The following is a 19217-nucleotide window of genomic DNA, read 5'->3' as shown; positions in this document are numbered from 1 at the left end:
ACAAGAGCGAAATTCCGTCTCAAAAAAAAAAGGAAGAAAGAAAAGAAAAAAGAAAAATAGCATTTAATCTTGAACATGAAGCATGTTACAAAAAAAAAAAAGAGCTTTTATTAAACACACACATTTTCAAAGGGAGTGGAAATTGGTTCTTGAGGGACTACAATATTACAGATTATGATAGTTTGTGGCCCTCCAAAGAGTCACACAACATAAACAGATACACAGTATATGTGTGGTATGAAAATCTCAGGGGAAGGGAGAAGATGATTAAGACAGGCTGAGCCTGGTGGCTCACACCTGTAATCCCAGCACTTTAGGAGGCCAAGGCGGGTGGATCATGAGGTCAGGAGATCAAGACCATCCTGCCTAACAAGGTGAAATCCCATCTCTACTAAAAATACAAAAAAAAAATTAGCCAGGCGTGGTGGTGGGCACCTGTAGTCCCAGTTACTCGGGAGGCTGAAGCAGAATGGCGTGAACCCAGGAGGTGGAGCTTGCCTTGAGCCCAGATCGGGGCCACTGCACTCCAGCCTGGGCAACAGAGCGAGACTCTGTCTCAAAAATATAAATAAATAGCCGGGCGCGGTGGCTCAAGCCTGTAATCCCAGCACTTTGGGAGGCCGAGACGGGCGGATCACGAGGTCAGGAGATCGAGACCATCCTGGCTAACACGGTGAAACCCCGTCTCTACTAAAAACTACAAAAATCTAGCCGGGCGAGGTGGCAGCGCCTGTAGTCCCAGCTACCCCGGAGGCTGAGGCAGGAGAATGGCTTGAACCCGGGAGGCGGAGCTTGCAGTGAGCTGAGATCGGGGCCACTGCACTCCAGCCTGGGCAACAGAGCGAGACTCTGTCTCAAAAATATAAATAAATAGCCGGGCGCGGTGGCTCAAGCCTGTAATCCCAGCACTTTGGGAGGCCGAGACAGGCGGATCACGAGGTCAGGAGATCGAGACCATCCTGGCTAACACGGTGAAACCCCGTCTCTACTAAAAAATACAGAAATTAAGGCCGGGCGTGGTGGCTCACGCCTGTAATCCCAGCACTTTGGGAGGCCGAGACGGGCGGATCACGAGGTCAGGAGTTCAAGACCAGCCTGGCCAACATAGTGAAACCCTGTCTCTACTAAAAATACAAAAAAAAAATTAGCCAGGCGTGGTGGTGGGCACCTGTAGTCCCAGTTACTCGGGAGGCTGAAGCAGAATGGCGTGAACCCAGGAGGTGGAGCTTGCCTTGAGCCCAGATCGGGGCCACTGCACTCCAGCCTGGGCAACAGAGCGAGACTCTGTCTCAAAAATATAAATAAATAGCCGGGCGCGGTGGCTCAAGCCTGTAATCCCAGCACTTTGGGAGGCCAAGGCGGGTGGATCATGAGGTCAGGAGATCAAGACCATCCTGCCTAACAAGGTGAAATCCCATCTCTACTAAAAATACAAAAAAAAAATTAGCCAGGCGTGGTGGTGGGCACCTGTAGTCCCAGTTACTCGGGAGGCTGAAGCAGAATGGCGTGAACCCAGGAGGTGGAGCTTGCCTTGAGCCCAGATCGGGGCCACTGCACTCCAGCCTGGGCAACAGAGCGAGACCCTGTCTCAAAAAAAAAAAGAGATGGAGAGAGAGAAAGAGAAAGAGAGACAGAGACAGACACAGAGAGACAGACGCCAAGTATCTCATCTACGGTAACCAAGTCCACTGTCTCAAAACGGTTGTTTCAAACAGAGTATGACCAAAAGGAATTACAGGAACTATAATCATTTCTGGCAGTGAATGAGCAAAACGACTAAAAGGGATTATAAAAATGAAACGAAACACATCAATTTAGGAATTGGTACCTATCAACGACCTATCTACCTTCCTCATGTAGTTGACAGTTAGATAAAACATATTAATCTTCCAACAGATGTTCAATATGATCTCTTCTCCAGTACATTACAAGACCGTTCAAAGGCCCATTAAAAAACTGAGTTAACTGCTGACCTATAAACTGAGTTAACTGCTGACCTATACCAAATAACCATGTCTTTGTATTCATCTCCCAAATAGAACCTATCAGTGCCTAGGGATGTCTCTGGTACACAAAATCCTCAAGAAATATTTGAACCACTATTTCCCTTGACAAACAGAATAAACTTCCTATATCTGATCTGACAGATGCTGAATTTTGAAAACATAATTAGGTAGTTATAAGACATACTGAAAATATTGACTGGACATGGTGGCTCACACCTATAATCCCAGCACTTTGGGAAGCCAAGGCAGGTAGATCACTTGAATTCAGGAGTTCAGACCAGCCTGGCCAACATGGTGAAACCTTGTCTCTACTAAAAATACAAAAATTAGCCAGGCACAGTGGTGCGTGCCTGTAATCCCAGTGACTCGGGAGGCTGAGGCGGGAGAATCGCTTGAAACTGGGAGGCAGAGGTTGCAGTGAGCCGAGATCGAGATCATGCCACTGCACTCCAGCCTGGGTGACACAGTGAGACTACACCTCAAAATAAAATAAAAAATAAAAAATAAAATAATAGTAAGAATATCATGTTCCATAAAACTGGTTTAAATTTTTCCAGCATATCTCCAAGACAGTAGGTTAAGGTTTTTAAAATTATTGTTCAATCTTTTCTGTATTTTCCAGATTTTTAACAACGAATATGTATACAATGAACATGCATTCAAAATTTTTGAAACGGTAAAAAATAAACTACTGAATAATTCCCCAAATCAGAAAGGTTTCAACTTTCTTATATTATTTTTCTTATTTTATTTTTTTAGAGACCTGCTTCCACTATGTTGCCTAGGCTGGAATGCAGTGGCAATTCACAAGTGTGATCACAGCACACTGCAGCCTTGAACTCCTAAGTGATACACCTGACTCAGCCTCCATAATGGCTGGGACTACAGGTGCTTACCACAATACCTGGCATATTTCGACTTTCACTAAGAATAACCAGGCCAGTTGCAGTGGCTCACACCTGTAATCTCAGCACTTTGGGAGGCTGAGGCGATATAAAGACCCTGTTATCCACCAAAAAAAAAACAAAAAACAGAACAAAAAACAAAAAGCAAAAACAAAACAACACAACAAACCAACAACAAAAATAAGAACAACCAAATATCTCCTGTATACCACCACAGGTTTGAAACCTGGCCTCATACAATGTGTCACTTAACCAAATGTGTTTCCTTTATGGTTTCTCAGCTATTGCTGAGATAATCCAAAGTAAATGAAAAGCAATTTACATGCCTACTAATGATCTCAAGCCATATCCAGGACTTTAAACTTTTCCCTCTTGTACTTCACATCAAGCTATGGCTTACCTGAGAACTTTTAAATATTTCCAATCATACGAATCAGGAGAATAATGTGTGGTATAGTCAGTGTAACTTTAAGAGAGCCAAACCTGCTTTTTATATGTACCAAAATTAGAAGTGTTTGTATTGGTTCCTAAAGTCAGGGTTGGTTTGTTACCAAAGAGCCCGCCACTGGTTGTACCAAATGAAGGTGCACTGGTTGTGCTGCTTCCAAATGTAGTAAGCTTGTTATTGCCAAACAGGGTCTAAAAAGAATAGAATACAGGAAAATTTAAAATAATATTAAGACACACCAAACTAAATACAGGTTACCTCAGGTATATTGGATTGGGTACGGGGTGGGGGAAAGATGTCCTAACATTTATAAAAAAGGTAGAAAAAAGATGAATAAAGGCTATCAAAAAATATAAACACAGAATGCTTCTGGCCTGAAAAGTTAATGGTGACCCCTAAGGATTACCACTGAAACACAATGAATCCAATGAAACCGGATTTCAGTGGGGCAAAGAAAAAAAAAACAAGGCCATCAAATATCTTTTTACCTGTTAAGAGAAATGTAGCAAATATTTACTATGCCAGAAGAAATTATTACAAGAAAAACTTTGAACATGCTACAACATGGACGCACCTTGAAAACGCTATGCTAAGTAAAAGACACCAATCACAAAAGACCATATATTATGATTCCATTTACATGAAGTGTTCAAAATAGTCAAATCCATAGAGAGAAAGTAGGCTTAAGATGATTAGAGGAAAATCGGGAGTGACTGCCAATGACTATGGCATTTCTTTTTGGCATAATGAGTATGTTCTAAAACTACTGATAGTTGCACATTTTGTCGATGTACTAAAAACCACCTAGCTGTACACTGTAAAGAGACAAATTGTATGGCATGTGAGCTATACATCAATAAATCTGTTACTAGAAAGTACTGGAAGCCGGGCACAGTAGCTCACACCTGTAATCCCAGCACTTTGAAAGGCCAAGGTGGGAGGATCACTTGAGGCCACGAGTTACCAGCCTGGCCAACATGGCAAAACCCCACCTCTACTAAAAAATACAGAAATTAAGGCCATGCGTGGTGGCTCACGCCTGTAATCCTAGCACTCTGGGAGGCCAAGGCAGGTGGGTCATGAGATCAGGAGTTCAAGACCAGCCTGGCCACCATGGTGAAACCCCGTCTCTACTAAAAATACAAAAATTAGCTGGGCATGGTGGCGGATGCCTGTAACCCCAGCTACTCAGGAGGCTGAGGCAGAGAATTGCTTCAACCTGGGAGGCAGAGATTGCAGTAAGCTGAGATCGTGCGCCACTGTACTACAGCCTGGGCAACACAGCGAGACTCCGTCCCAAAAAAAAAAGAAAAAAAAAATTAGCCTGGCATGGTGTCACACGCCTGTAATCCCAGCTACTTGGGAGGCTGAGGCACGAGAATCACTTGAGCCTGGGAGGGAGAGGTTGCAGTGAGCCGAGATCATGCCGCTGTAGTACAGCCTGGACAACAGAATAAGACTCAGTTTCAAAAACAACCACAACCACAACAACAAAAGTATCAGAATGTCTTGAAGCATTATCTAATTTTCTCAATTTCTCACAATTATCTGTCCAAAGTTTAAAAAAAGAAAAGAGAAATTTCAACCTCCATGAAAACAGGACCATATGTTTTAGGGACTTTGTGTTCCTTTTTTATAAGACGGAGTTTTGCTCTTGTTGCCCAGGCTAGAGTGTAATGGGGAGATCTTGGGTCACTGCAACCTCCACTTCCTGGGTTCAAGTGATTCTCTTGCCTCAGCATCTCAAGTAGCTGGGATTACAGGCACCCACCACCACACCCGGCTAGTATTTTTTCGTATTTTCAGGAGAGATGAGGTTTCACCATGTTGGCCAGGTTGGTCTCGATCTCCTGACCTCAGGTAATCCACTGGCCTCGGCCACCCAGAATGCTAGGATTACAGGCGTGAGCCACCGCACCTGGCCCTTTTTTCTTTTTTTAACCGACTCACAACAGCAAGTTCAAAGCTTCTTCCATGAGTCTCTCAACAATTTCAACAACTTGATCAACCCCAAAAACATTTCATTCCCAAATATCATACCAATTTATCACCTACAAAAGAGGGAAGAACTAGGAGTTAAAAATCATCTGATTCAAACAAAGCAAAAGAACTTGAATTTAGACTCAACAATTTAACCAATGCTATCAGAAGTACGATGCACATAAGCACTGAGGCAAAGAAATTTTAAAAAGAAAAGAATTTATTAATTGAAAACAAACCTGAAGTTAACCTGAAAATTACATCTTATATCACATAGCCTTTTGTTCTCAAAATCAAATCATATTAGGCTGGTGCAATAATATACCCAATAAAAATACTTGCAAGAGAGTCAGATCCTTAGAAGAAAATTCCTTTAACCAATCTACACACATCTTCAAATTACAGTCAACTGTAGAAACCTACCGAACCAACAGCACCAAATCCAGTATTGGTCTGCCCAAAGAGACCTGTTCCTGTTCCAAATGCTGTCCCAGTGCTGGTGTTTGTAGCTGTCCCAAAAAGACCTCCAGGCTGTGAGGCTTGGGTTACTCCAAATAAACCCTGCAAAGAAGTTTATATAGATTAAAAGATACCCTACAATAGTTTCCGCAACGAATCTCAGATTAACAACAACAAAAAAAGTTACCATTTTTTCAAACTTATATGACAGATACTAGGCTAAATAACTTAGATTTAGGTGAAAAGAACTAATCACTATCAAGCTGGGGAGTGGACTTAAAATCAAGTAACCAAAAATAATCAGCGAAAATAAATCAACATGGACTGAGGTAGGAATGTTATGTTCAAGAGCCTTATTCCTTTTTTGATAATGGAGTTTCGTTCTGTTGCCCAGGCTGAAGTGCAGTGGCACAATCTCAGCTCACTGCAGCCTCCGCCTCCTAGGTTCAAGTGATTCTGTTGCCTCAGCCTCCCAAGTAGCTGGAACTACAAGGGCACACCACCACGTCCAGCTAATTTTTGCATTTTTAGTAGAGATGGGGTTTCACAATGTGCCCAGGCTGGTCTCAAACTCCTGACCTCAGGTGATCCATCCGCCTTGGCCTCCCAAAACACTGGTGTGAGCCACTGCACCCAGCCAAAAGCCTTAATTCTAAATGAGACACTCTACTCATTTCCAATGGGCAGTCTGCATCATCCTATGTTTAACAATGTATTTTACTTATGCATTAACAAAGGAAAAATATTGTGCTAACAGACTTGCTAAAGAGGGAATTCACTGTGCTGTTTTTTAAAGTTTTATTGAGACACAATTCACATACCACAAAATTCACTCATTTACAGTGGACTATTCAGTGATGTTTTGCATGTTCACAGTTGTGCAACCATCCCTACTATCTAAATTCTCACCACCCTCAAAAGAAATCCCAGACCCATCAGCAATTACTCCCCATCCCTAGGGAACCATTAATCTTTTTCTGTGGATTTTTTAAAAATTCTGAACATTTAATATGAATGGAGTCATTAAAAATGTGGTCTTTTGTGACAAACTTGTTTCAGGTAGCACGTTTTCAAGGTTCACCTGTGTTGTAGCATGTATCAGTACTTCATTCCAATTTATGGCTAAACAATATTCCATTATATGCATATACCACAATTGGTTACCCATTCATTGTTAATAGATCTTTAGGTTATTTCTACATTTTAGTCATTATGAATAATCCTGTTATGTTCATTTGTGTACAAGTCAGTGTCTTATTTTTCTTTGGTAAATCCCAAGATGTGCAACTGCTGGTTCATATCACAACTCTGTTTAACATTTTGAGGAACCACCAAACTGTTTTCTAACGGGTGGCACCATTTTACATTCCTACCATCTATGTATAAGGGTTCCAACTTCTCCAGGTTCAATACTTACTACTGTCTTTTTTTTTGTTTTTATTGAGTCTCACACTGTCACCGAGGCTGGAGTGCAGTAGCGCGATCTCGGCTCACCACAACCTCCACCTCCCGGGTTCAAGAGATTCTCCTGCCTCAGCCCACCGAGTAGCTGGGACAACAGGTGGGCACCACCATGCCCGGATAATTTTTTGTTATTTTTAGTAGAGATGGGGTTTCACCATGTTGTCCAGGCTAGTCTCGAACTCCTGACCTCGTGATCTGCCCGCCTCGGCCTCCCAAAGTGCTGGGATTAAAGGCATGAGTCACCACGCCTGGCCTATTACTGTCTTTATTATATCTTTCAAGTAGGTGCAAAGTGGTATTTCATTTTGGTTTTCATTTGCCTTTCCCTGATGATTTATGATGTTAAGCATATTATCACACCACTTACATATCTTCTTTGGAGAAATGTCAATTCAAATCCTGGGCCCTTTTTAAATAAGTTATTGTCTTACTATTGAATTATAAGAGTTATTTATATATCCTGGATACAAGTCCTATATCACATGTATGATTTTCAAATATTTTCTTCCATTTACAGGTCTTCTTTTCATTTTGATGATATCCCCTTGATATATAAATGTTTTTCTGCCTTTCTTTTTTTTTTTTTTTTTTTAGAGATAGGGTATCGTTATGTTACTCAGGCTAGAGTGCAGTGGCCTATTCACAGCACGATGATAGTGCACTGCAGCTTCTAACTCCTGATCTCAGTGATTCCCCCACCTCAGCCTCCTGAGTAGCTGGGACAACAAGCATGTGCTAAAAGGCCTGGCTAAAAGGTTTTAATTTTGAAAAAGCCCGATTTATCTATTTTTTCTTTTTCTGCTTTTGCTTTTGGTGTCGTATCTAAGATATTCTTGTCTAACTAGGTTTCTTCTAACAGTTTTATAATTTTAGCTCTTGCATTTAGAAATTTGATCAATTTTTGGCCAGACATAGTGGCTCACATCTGTAATCCCAGCCCTTTGGGAGGCCAAGGCAGTCGGATCACTTGAGGTCAGGTGTTCGAGATCAGTCTGGCCAACATGGTGAAACCCTGTCTCCACTTAATACAAAAAAATTAGCCAGGCACGGTGGTGCATACCTGTAATTCCAGTTACTTGGGAGACCAAGGCAAGAGAATCGCTTAAACCCAGGAGGCAGAGGTTGCTGCAGTGAGCCAAGATCGTGCCACTGCACTCCAGTCTGGGCAACAGAGCAAGACTGTCTCAAAAAAAAAAAAAAAAAACAAAACTGATCAGTTTTAACTTTTGCAGTTAACTCAGTGCTGTGAAGAAAGAATCCAACCTCATTATTTTGCATGTGAATAATCAGTCATCTCAGCACCACATGTTGAAAAGATTATTCTTCCTCACTGAATTGTTTTGGTATCCTTGTCGAAAATCAATTGTCTACAAATGTGAGGGTTTATTTCTGGACTCTCACTTCTATTCAACTGTGGTCTATGTCTCTCCTTATGCCAGTAACACAATTCCTATTGCTTTATAGTAAGTTTTAAAATTGAGAAGTAAAGCCAGGTACAGCTGCTCACTCCTGACCTCAGTGATTCCCCGACCTTAGCCTCCTGAGTAGCTGGGACGACAACCATGTGCTAAAAGGCCTGGCTAAAAGGTAATCTCAGCACTTTGGGAGTGCAAGGAGAACAGACTGTTTGAGCCCAGAAGCTCGAGACCAGCCTGGATAACTCGATGAAAACCCATCTCTACAAAAACTACAAAAATTAGCTGGACGTGGTGGTGCCTGCCTGTGGTCCCAGCTACTTGGGAGGTGAGGTGGGAGGATCGCTTAGCCCAGGAGGCGGAGGATGAAGTGAGCTGAGTTCACGCCACTGCACTCCAGCCTGGGTAACTGCAGCAAGGCCTGTCATAGAAAAATAAATAAAATTGGCCAGGCGCGGTGGCTCAAGCCTGTAATCCCAGCACTTTGGGAGGCCGAGACGGGCGGATCACGAGGTCAGGAGATCGAGACCATCCTGGCTAACACAGTGAAACCCCATCTCTACTAAATAACACAAAAAACTAGCCGGGCGAGGTGGCGGGCGCCTGTAGTCCCAGCTACTCGGGAGGCTGAGGCAGGAGAATGGCGTGAACCCGGGAGGCAGAGCTTGCAGTGAGCTGAGATCCGGCCACTGCACTCCAGCCCGGGCGACAGAGTGAGACTCTGTCTCAAAAAAAATAAAAGAAAAATAAATTAAATTGAGAAACATGAAGGCCGGGTACGGAGGCTCATGCCTGGAATCCCAGCACTTTGGGAGGCCGAGGTGGGTGGATTACCTGAGGTCAGGAGTTCGAGACCAGCCTGACCAACATGGTGAAGCCTCGGCTCTACTAAAAATACAAAATTAGCTGGGTATGGTGGCACACGTCTGCAATCCCAGCTATGTGGGAGGCTGAGGCAGGAGAATCTCTTGACCCGGGAGGCAGAGGCTGCAGTGAGCTGAGATCGTGCCATTGCACTCCAGCCTGGGCAACAAGAGCGAAAAATCAGTCTCAAAAAAAAAGAGAAAGAAGCCTGAGGGTCTTCCAACTTGTTGTTTTTCAAGATTGTTTTGGCTATTCTGGGTTCCTTCTTATTCTTCCTTCAGTGTTTTTATCATGTAAAAGTGTCAAATGTTTTATCTGTACCTACTGAGATGATCATGTGGTTGTTTTTAAAATTATATTACCACAGTGTATTACAATGATTAATGATGATATGCTGAACCAATCTTCCTTGGATAAATCCCACTTAGTCATGGATTATGATCCTTTTCTGTTTGTTTGTGTGTTTGTCTTGAGATGGAGTCCTGCTCTGTCGCCCAGGCTGGAGTGCAGTGGCACAATCTCGGCTCAACTGCAACTTCTGCCTCCTGGGTTTAAGCAATTCTCCTGCCTCAGCCTCCTGCGTAGCTTCGATTACAGGCACCTGCCACCACGCCCAGCTAATTTTTGTATTTTTGGTAGAGATGGGGTTTCCCCATGTTGGCCAGGCTGGTCTTGAACTCCTGACCTCATGATCCACCCCACCTCAGTCTCCCAAAGTGCTGGGATGACAGGCATGAGCCAGCATGCCCGGCTGATCTTTTTCATGTTACTGAAATCAGTCATCTAGTATTTTGAAGACCTGGGGGTACAAGCATACTTTTTTTTTTTGAGATGAAGTCTCGCTTTGTTGCCCAGGTTGGAGTGCCATGGAGCGATCCCAGCTCACTACAACCTCTGCCTCCCCCTGGGTTCAAGCTATTCTTGTGCCTCAGCCTCCAAAGCAGTCAGGATTACAGGCACCAACCACTGTGCCTGGCTAAGTTTTGTATTTTTAGCAGAGACGGGGTTTTACCATGTTGGCCAGGCTGGTCTCGAACTCCTGATCTCAAGTGATCTGCCCACCTCAGCAGTGATGGGATTACAGGCATAAGCTACTGTGCCCAGCCCATACTTGTTTTTTAATCATTAAAAGTATCTCTAATTTTAAGATGAGGTAAATTCCAAGTTCTGATCAATTACTCACATATCACTTCATTCTTTAATTTCATACTTCCCTAAAAAAGGTCCCTAGAAATAAACTAGTAATGACCATGAGGACCTTCTCTTTGGACACAGTATGGCTCTAAGTTGTAGGTCTCCCTTTAAAAAAAAAAAAAAAAAATTTATTTGTATGATTCCCCCTAAGGGAACTAGCTGAAAGCTCCCTTAGTTCCTGTTGTTGGCTATATTCCAAAACATAGTAATAAGTAAGTATTTTCTCCTATACCCTATAGAATGGCTGCAGTTAATCTTCCAAGGCATAGCTTCAAGAGGGCCAAGTCCAGCCCACTAAGTAGTTCCTACTTAGTGATGAGAAAAATACTTTCAGAAAGGATAAGTGACCGCCTCAACAGCATCTCAACAATTAAAGAGTAGAGCCCAGGCTAGAATCTAGGTCTTAATTATTCTAAGACTTTGTTCTCGTTCCTTCATTAAATACCCTCAACTCTTAAGATCTGCAGTAGAGGCAGAATTTGCTAGTTAGACATGATTACTTAACTCTACAAGTAAGACTTGGAGGTAAATAACGGTCTGTTCCCTTACCATGGTGTTGGTGCTTGGCTGTCCTAGAGTGCTGGTATTACCAAAGGAAAAGCCAGTGTTCTGGGTGGTTGTAGCCTGGCCAAATGGTTTGCTGAAGAGGCTGGTAGTCTGCTGATTCTGTTGGCCAAAGAGACCACCTGGATTTGTTCCAAATCCAGTTGTACCTTTTAGGAAAAAGAAAAGAAAAAAAATGTAAACACCCAAAAATACAAAACCTTCCATTGTCCAGTTATTTGAAGTCCTTATGTTATCTACTACCCTTCATTCACTACTTGATAACCTTTTCATTTTCCATCCTTCACCTAACTCTAGATTTGTTTTTTTTTTATTTTTTTATTTTTTTTGAGACGGAGTCTCGCGCTCTGTTGCCCAGGCTGGAGTGCAGTGGCCGGATCTCAGCTCACTGCAAGCTCCGTCTCCCGGGTTTACGCCATTCTCCTGCCTCAGCCTCCCGAGTAGCTGGGACTACAGGCGCCCGCCACCTCGCCCGGCTAGTTTTTTGTATTTTTTAGTAGAGACGGGGTTTCACCGTGTTAGCCAGGATGGTCTCGATCTCCTGACCTCATGATCCGCCCATGTCAGCCTCCTAAAGTGCTGGGATTACAGGCTTGAGCCACCGCGCCCAGCTTCTAGATTTGAACTTTAACTTCTGTAATAACACCCTGACCCCAAGAAGTCTAACTAGGCTAAATGATCTTCCCTTGTAAGTCCACAGCTTCCTTCTATTTTACAAGATAATACACTAGAAGTCAGCATGTGTATTTTAAACTTGCTAGTCTAAGTTATTGAGAACAAAGGCTGCTTCTTTACATGAATATATCCAGCCCAGAGTCTGATATGTAATATTCAATAATGAATATGGGCCAGGCACAGTGGCTCACATCTGTAATAACAACATTTTGGGAGGCCAAGGCAGGAGGATCACTTGAGGACAGCAGTTCCTGAACAGCATACGCAACACAATGGGACCCCATCTCTATAAAAAAATTGTAAAAATTAGTCAGGCATAATGACTTGTGCCTGTGGTTTTAGCTACTAGGGATACTGAGGTGGGAGTATGGCTTGAGCCTGGGAGTTTGAGGCTGTGGGGAGCTGTGATGGAGCCACTGCACGACAGCCTGGGTGACAGAGCTAGACAGTGTCCTCCAACTCCCACCAAAAAACAGAAAAAATTATGAAACATTAGCCAGGCAGAACGGTGGGAATATTACTTGGGCCCAAGAGTTCAAGGCTGCAGTGAGCTATGATTGCTCCACTGCACTCTAGCCCGGTCAACAAGGTGGGACTCTGTCTCAAAAACAAACAAACAAATAAAACACATACTAAACTAAATCATGGAATATCAAGATTGAAAAGTACATTAGGATGGACATGGTGGTTCACACTGGTAATCTCAGTACTTTGGGAGGCTGAAGCAGACAGACTGCTTGAGGCCAGGAGTTCGAGATCAGCCTGGCCAACATTGCAAAACCCCATCTCTACTAAAAATACGAAAATTAGTCAATGCTGGCAAGCACGGTGGCTCACGCCTGTAATTCCAGCAAGCTGGGAGGCTGAGATGGGCGATCACCTGAGGTCAGGAGTTCAGATCAGCCTGGCCAAGATGGTAAAACCAAGATGGTAAAACCATCTTGGCCAGGCTATTTTTGTACTAAAAATACAAAAAAATCAGCCAGGCATGGTGGTGGGCATCTGTAATCCCAGCTACTTCAGAGGCTGAGGCAGAGAACTGCTTGAACTCGGGAGGTGGAGGATGCACTGAGCTGAGATCACACCACTGCACTCCAGCCTGGGCAACAGAGCGAAACTCCGTCTAAAAAAAAAATTAGGGCTTGGCACCATGGCTCACACCTATAATCCCAGCACTCTGGGAGGCTGAGGCTGGTTAATCGCCTGATGTCAGGGGTTTGAGACCAGCCTAGCCAACGTAGTGAAACCCCAACTCTATTAAAAATATAAAAAATTAGCCAAGCATAGTGGCGGGCGCCTGTAACCCCAGCTCCTCAGGAGGCTGAGGCAGGAGAATCACTTGAACCTGGGAGTTGGAGGTTGCACTGCACTGCAGCTTGAGCAACAGTGAGACTCCATCTCAAAAAATAAATAAATAAAATAAAATTAGCTGGGTGTGGTGGCACATGCCTATAGAGTGGCTGAGGTAGGAGAATCACCTGAGCCCAGAAGTCGGGGCTGCAGTGAGCTGTGATCACACCACTGCCCTCTAGCATGGGCAACAGAAGTAAGAACCTAAGACCCTGTCTCAAAAAGAGGAAAGAAAAAGTAGGTTAAATATTACTTAAATATGTATTTTTGTGTGTGTATGTGTATGTACATCTCTTTAGAAGGCTATGAAAAGCTCTAATTTTTGCTTTTCTATACAGAGGCAAACTGGTGGCTGGGGAAAGTGTAGAAGCAAATTATATAACCTCTGGTTATTTAGTTTTCTATATTTTGTGAACTTTGTATCATATATGTGCATTACTTTTGCAAAAGTAGTATTTTTGTAAAGTAAATTAGTCATCATCTTTAACTCCTCTTTCACATCCCACATTAAACCAATCCATCGGCAAATCCCATCAGTTCTAGAATCAAACTAGGTCCAGAACCTCATCTTTTTTCTTTTCCATCCTTATTATTTTGAAACAGAGTCTTGCTCTGTCACCCAGGCTGGAGTGCAATGGTGTGATCTCAGATCACTGCAACCTCTGCCCCCCAGGTTCAAGCGATTCTCCTGCCTCAGCCTCCCAAGTAGTTGGGATTACAGACACTTGCCACCATGTCCAACTAATTTTCATTATTTTTAGTAGAGGCAGGGTTTTACCATGTTGGCCAGGCTAGTCTTGAGCTCCTCACCTCAGGCAACCCACCTGCCTTGGCCTCCCAAAGTGCTAGGATTGCAGGTATGAGCCACCCCACTTGGCCTCTTTTCCATCCTTGTCCAAGCCACTAACACCTCTCATGTTGGTAACAGCTTTCTAAGTAATTTGTTTCTACTCTTTCTTGCCACCTACTCTCAATATAGGAGACTTTAGAATCATCCTTCACTCACAATCACGTGACTTCTCTGTCTAAACAACTCTCAGGATTTCCTAAATCAAGTAAAAATTCAAGTCTTGATATTAGTCTACAAAGTCGTATAAAATATGGCCCCATATCCCCCAGTATTTTCCCTTGCCCTCTCTTCAAATGGCCAAAACTCAAGAGTTTTTAGACTCAGTTTCCACTAGCTGGAATGTTCTTCCCCCAGCAATCTGTACAACTTGCTCTTTCATCTTCTTCAGATACGTCACTGCTCAAACATCACCTTCTCATGTGAAGTATTTCTTAGTCATCTTCATCTTAAACTGTCTTTCTCCCTTTCCCCACATATATCCAGGCATTCCTCCCTATTCCTATGGTATCCCTGAATTATTATTTTTCTCCATAGCACTTAACCCAAAATGGCAATTATGTTTTAGTTTTAGTTATCTGTCTCTCCTCAATATAATCTAATATGATATCAAGTGCTTACTAGTTCCAAAGGCAGTTTTGTTCTGACCATATGCAAAGCCTGAATTAGTTGTGGAGGAACTGAAGAGTCCTGTTGCACTGGAAGTGGCTGGAGAAGACCCAAACAAGCCAGTTGTGGTACCTGCTCCCACCTGGTTCTGTGGGCCTTTCCTGTTAGCCTGATAATCCTCTAAACGAAGTTCCTGAAGGGAGGGAAAACATATTTCTAATCTTAATATGTAGCTAAAAATATTTAGGAGGCTAAATACTTGAATTTAGTATTCAAGCTCTACTTTCACATAGGAACCATGATTGAAAGAGAGAAAACTAAGGAATGACATTATATCATTAAAGAAAAACATTTCCAACAGACACTAAAATTCATACCATAATTATCGTAAAACTACAAGACAAAGAGTCAATCATATCTTAATCTCAGTTTTCTTTTACAAACAATACACTCTTTCGGTAAAATGCCATAAAATAATCCTAACTCTCCCTAGCCCTAAACTATAAAAATAAAATAAAAATTATAGTGAATTAAAAGATGCAGATTCTGTGGGGTAAAAAGTTTAGAAAAAGAATAAAGTTTACCAATTTTGTCTCAAGTCAGTATGCTCCTGGCACAGCCCAATAAAGCAAGCATATTTTGGTATGCAGAAAGAAGCAATCACTACAATCAGGAATGACTATCACAACGTACAACAACCTACTACATAAGCAATAAGAATGAACAAACTAACTTCATGCAACAACATGGATGAATATCTCAATGTTGAAAGATAGCCATTAAAAAGTACATAATGTGGCTGGGCGTTGCAGCTCATGCCTGTAATCCCAGCATTTTGGGAGGCCGAGGCAGACGGATCACAAGGCCAGGGTTCAAGAACAGCCTGGCCAACACAGCAAAATCCCATCTCTACAAAAAAATCAAAAATTAGCCGGGCATAGTGGCGTGCAGCTGCAATCCCAGCTACTCTGGAGACTGAGGCAGGAGACTGCTTAAATCCAGGAGGCAGCGTTTATAGTGAGCTGAGATCACGCCACTGCACTCCAGCCTAGGCAATAGAGCAAGACTCCGTTCCCAAAAAAAAAAAAAAGTTTCGCTGGGTGTGGTGGCCCACACCTGTAATCCAAGCTACTAGGGAGGCTGAGGTGCAAGAATTGCTTGAACCTGGGAGGCAGAGGTCATAGTGAGCCAAGATGCACCACTGCACTCCAGCCTGGGTGACGGAGTGAGACACTGGCTCAAAAAAAAAAAAGAAAAACTTTTATTAAGCTGTATGACTTTGCATAATTTTACTAAAAACAACTTCATATGCATGCATACACATTGCCCAGTGTAACAGAAGCAACATCCAATCAGAACAGACGATTAGACCGGGCTCAGGGGCTCATGCGTGTTATCCCAGCACACTGGGAGGCCGAGGAAGAAAGATCACTTGAGCTCAGGAGTTTGAGACCGGCCTGAGCAACATATTAAGACCTCATCTCTACAAAAAAATATTTAAACATTAGCTGGGCATGGGGCACATGCCAGCAGTCCCAGCTATTTGAGAGGCTAAGGACATGGAGCCTGGGAAGCTGAGACTGCAGTGAGCTGTGATTGTGTCACTGCATTCCAGCCTGGGCAAAAAAGCTCAAAAAAAAAAAAAAAAAAAAAAAGACCATTGGGGTGCTATACCTTCACATATCCCTGAATATTATCCCTGCCTAAACAAGTAGATACCTAGAAATAATACTTGATTTTTAAAAATAATTTGGTTGTTAATTTTTTACATAAACCCAAACTGAACCCCTCTATCCTAAAGATAATCAAAACCATTTTTAAAAGCTGCATTCCAATAGAATCAAAAAGGTTAGACTGACATTCTGTATTGTATTTTACTGACCTCTAGTGACTTGCTTTCATATTCTTTCATAGCAGTAATACACTGGTGCTTGGTACTTATGTTAGTGCTAACTCCAGCTTTGACCATAGTATCTGTACCAGTTGGAGGCTGCAAAGAAATAAAGGCAAATTTGTAGGTCCAAGTTTTATATTCCTACTCTCTCAGACACAATTTCTCAACCACTGAACTCTAAAACTAGTCCTCCCAGGTCTTTTATACTGAGATGGTTTCAAGGGCGCTTGATTAAATATACTGCATTTCTGATCTCTCCCCACATGAAGATTATCTGAATAAATCAATGTTAGTAACAAAGTAATCACAAACCCAAGGATTAATCCCATAACCTAAGCCATCCAATTACATGCTAAAATACATGTAATATTATGCACAAGGAAAGTTTTACCCAATATATACATTTAAACCTCTATATCTAAGTTCTCCTTTCTATTCTGCCCTGTAATGTTGCATTAAAAAAATACAGAGGGCTGGGCACGGTGGCTCACACCTGTAATCCTAGCACTCAGGGAGGCCGAGGCGGGTGGATCACAGGGTCAGGAGTTTGAGACCAGCCTGGCCAATATGGTGAAACCTCGTTTCTACTAAAAAATAAAAAAAAAAAAAACAATAAATTAGCCAGGCATGGTGGCACGCACCTGTAGTCCCAGCTACTCAGGAGGCTGAGGCAGGAGAATCGCTTGAATTCGGAAAGTGGAGGTTGCTGTGGGTCAAGACTGCGCCACTGCACTCTGGCCTGGGCAACACAGTGAGACTCCATCTCAAAAAACAGCAACAACAACAACAAAAATACGGAAACCGACCGGGAGCACTGGCTCATGCCTGCAGTCCCAGCACTTTGGGAGGCCGAGGTGGGTGGATCACTTGAGGTTAGGAGTTCAAGACCAGCCTGGCCAACATGGTGAAACCCTATCTCTACTAAAAATACAACAATTAGCTTGGGTGGGTGCCTGTAATCCCAGCTACTTGGGAGGCTGAGGCAGGAGAATCACTTGAACCCAAGAGGCAGAGGTTGCAGTGAGCCAAGATTGCACCGCTGCACTCCAGTCTGTCTTCAGAAAAAAAAAAAAAAAGAAATATGGAAACCTGTTTTTCCCCGATAACCTTACAAGGAAAAAGTATAGTTTACAATAAGTAAAACTAATGATTCCTGCTTGTACTGCCAGTTTTCTCAACTATTGTGCTTTACAAAAGGTATCACACAGTATTTTTCACTATTGTTTATATTTTAACTTTACATTCGGGGTTGTAAATTTAGTACTATGAATTAACCAATTTACCTGAGAAATTCTTCATTTTTTGGAGTATATTTTAACAAGTTTTATTTCTGCCAAAGATTTCCATTAGGCTAACTGCACTTTCAGCGTACCCTAAGAATCCCCCAAACATTTACATCAAGTGGTATTCCATATGTTTCTGTAAACAAAATCCTCCACTCTAGCCCTCCACTCAACCCCTCTCAAAAAAAGCACACACACACACAAAAGAACTTTATGGCCCCATTTAGCCACTTCATCAACAAAACCTGTATTTTTAATCTGGTACAGAATGTTGATGAGTTACTCTTATTTGTCCCCTATTCTTTATTTCCGTAAAGGATAGTTGACCAGGCCGGTAATGGTGGCTCACACCTGTAATTCCAACACTTTGGGAGGCAGAGGTGGGCAGATCACCCGAGGTCAGGAGTTCAAGACCAGCCTGGCCACCACGGTGAAACGCCATCTCTACTAAAACTACAAAAATATTAGCTGGGTATGGAGGTGGACTCCTGTAATCCCAGCTACTCGGGAGGCAGAGGCAGGAGAATCACTTGAACCCAGGAGGTGGAGGCTGCAGTGAGCTGAGATCACACCACCGCCCTCCAGCCTGGGCAACAAGAGTGAAACTCCGTCTTAAAACAAAACAAACCAAACTAAACCAAACCAAACCAACAGCTGACCATTCAGAAGCAAATTTTTAACAAAGTAAATTCAAATTCTATCTTATACCAGCTTATTATAAAATTTTATGAATACACATTTGATTGGGATGAGCCTAATTCAAATATACATCATAATCTAGATTTGCATTTCACAAGTTTCCCTGTCTACTATACAACTATTTATAGATTTTGTTTTTAACACATTGTTCAGGAAGTGTCAAGCTAAGCTGGATGAGAAGCAACTTTACTATTCATCCTGCAAAGAAATATACATGCGGGAAAAAACATTCCACAAAGATTGGAAGAAAATACATACGTTAAATTTAATAGTAGTCCCAGTAGGAGCAGCTGTAAAACTACTTGGCCCAAAAAGGGAGCCAGATGTGCTGCCAAAAGGATTAGAGGTGGTATTTGTGGTTCCAAAGAGTCCTCCACTGCTAGTACTGGTTCCAAAATCTAAAAATAAGAAAAATGAGATGATAACAGTAAGAAATTTAAGAATCTATAAGATACTTTGGAATTGGGCTATGGCACTAGCGCCACAGTACTTTTTCACATTCTCAATTTTTCTTTTTTTTTTTAGACGGAGTCTCGCTCTGTGGCCCAGGCTGGAGTGCAG

The 19217-nt window shown here is 42.5% G+C and overlaps 1 protein-coding gene across 4 annotated transcripts in view; it reads right to left on the bottom strand.

Annotated features, from left to right (window-relative positions):
• NUP98 (nucleoporin 98kDa) overlaps positions 1–19217 on the bottom strand; it is a 138599-nt gene that overhangs the window by 94657 nt on the left and 24725 nt on the right. For 2 of the 4 annotated variants that reach the window (XM_011956754.1, XM_011956756.1), the window contains exons 5-10: positions 18915–19054; positions 16663–16770; positions 14793–14973; positions 11285–11448; positions 5763–5900; positions 3463–3550 (exon numbers count right to left, since the gene is read on the bottom strand). In XM_011956754.1, coding sequence (XP_011812144.1) covers positions 3463–3550; positions 5763–5900; positions 11285–11448; positions 14793–14973; positions 16663–16770; positions 18915–19054 — 819 coding nt within the window. Of the gene's footprint in view, positions 1–3411; positions 3551–5762; positions 5901–11284; positions 11449–14792; positions 14974–16662; positions 16771–18914; positions 19055–19217 lie in introns of all 4 variants that reach the window. The other 2 variants (XM_011956755.1, XM_011956757.1) reach the window with 1 other exon arrangement.

This window comes from Colobus angolensis, unplaced genomic scaffold (genome assembly GCF_000951035.1).
Source record: "Colobus angolensis palliatus isolate OR3802 unplaced genomic scaffold, Cang.pa_1.0 Scaffold424, whole genome shotgun sequence".
Lineage (NCBI taxonomy): Eukaryota > Metazoa > Chordata > Mammalia > Primates > Cercopithecidae > Colobus > Colobus angolensis.
The sequence above is the reverse complement of the archived record's forward strand: the minus strand, read 5'-3'. Positions and strand labels throughout refer to the sequence as shown.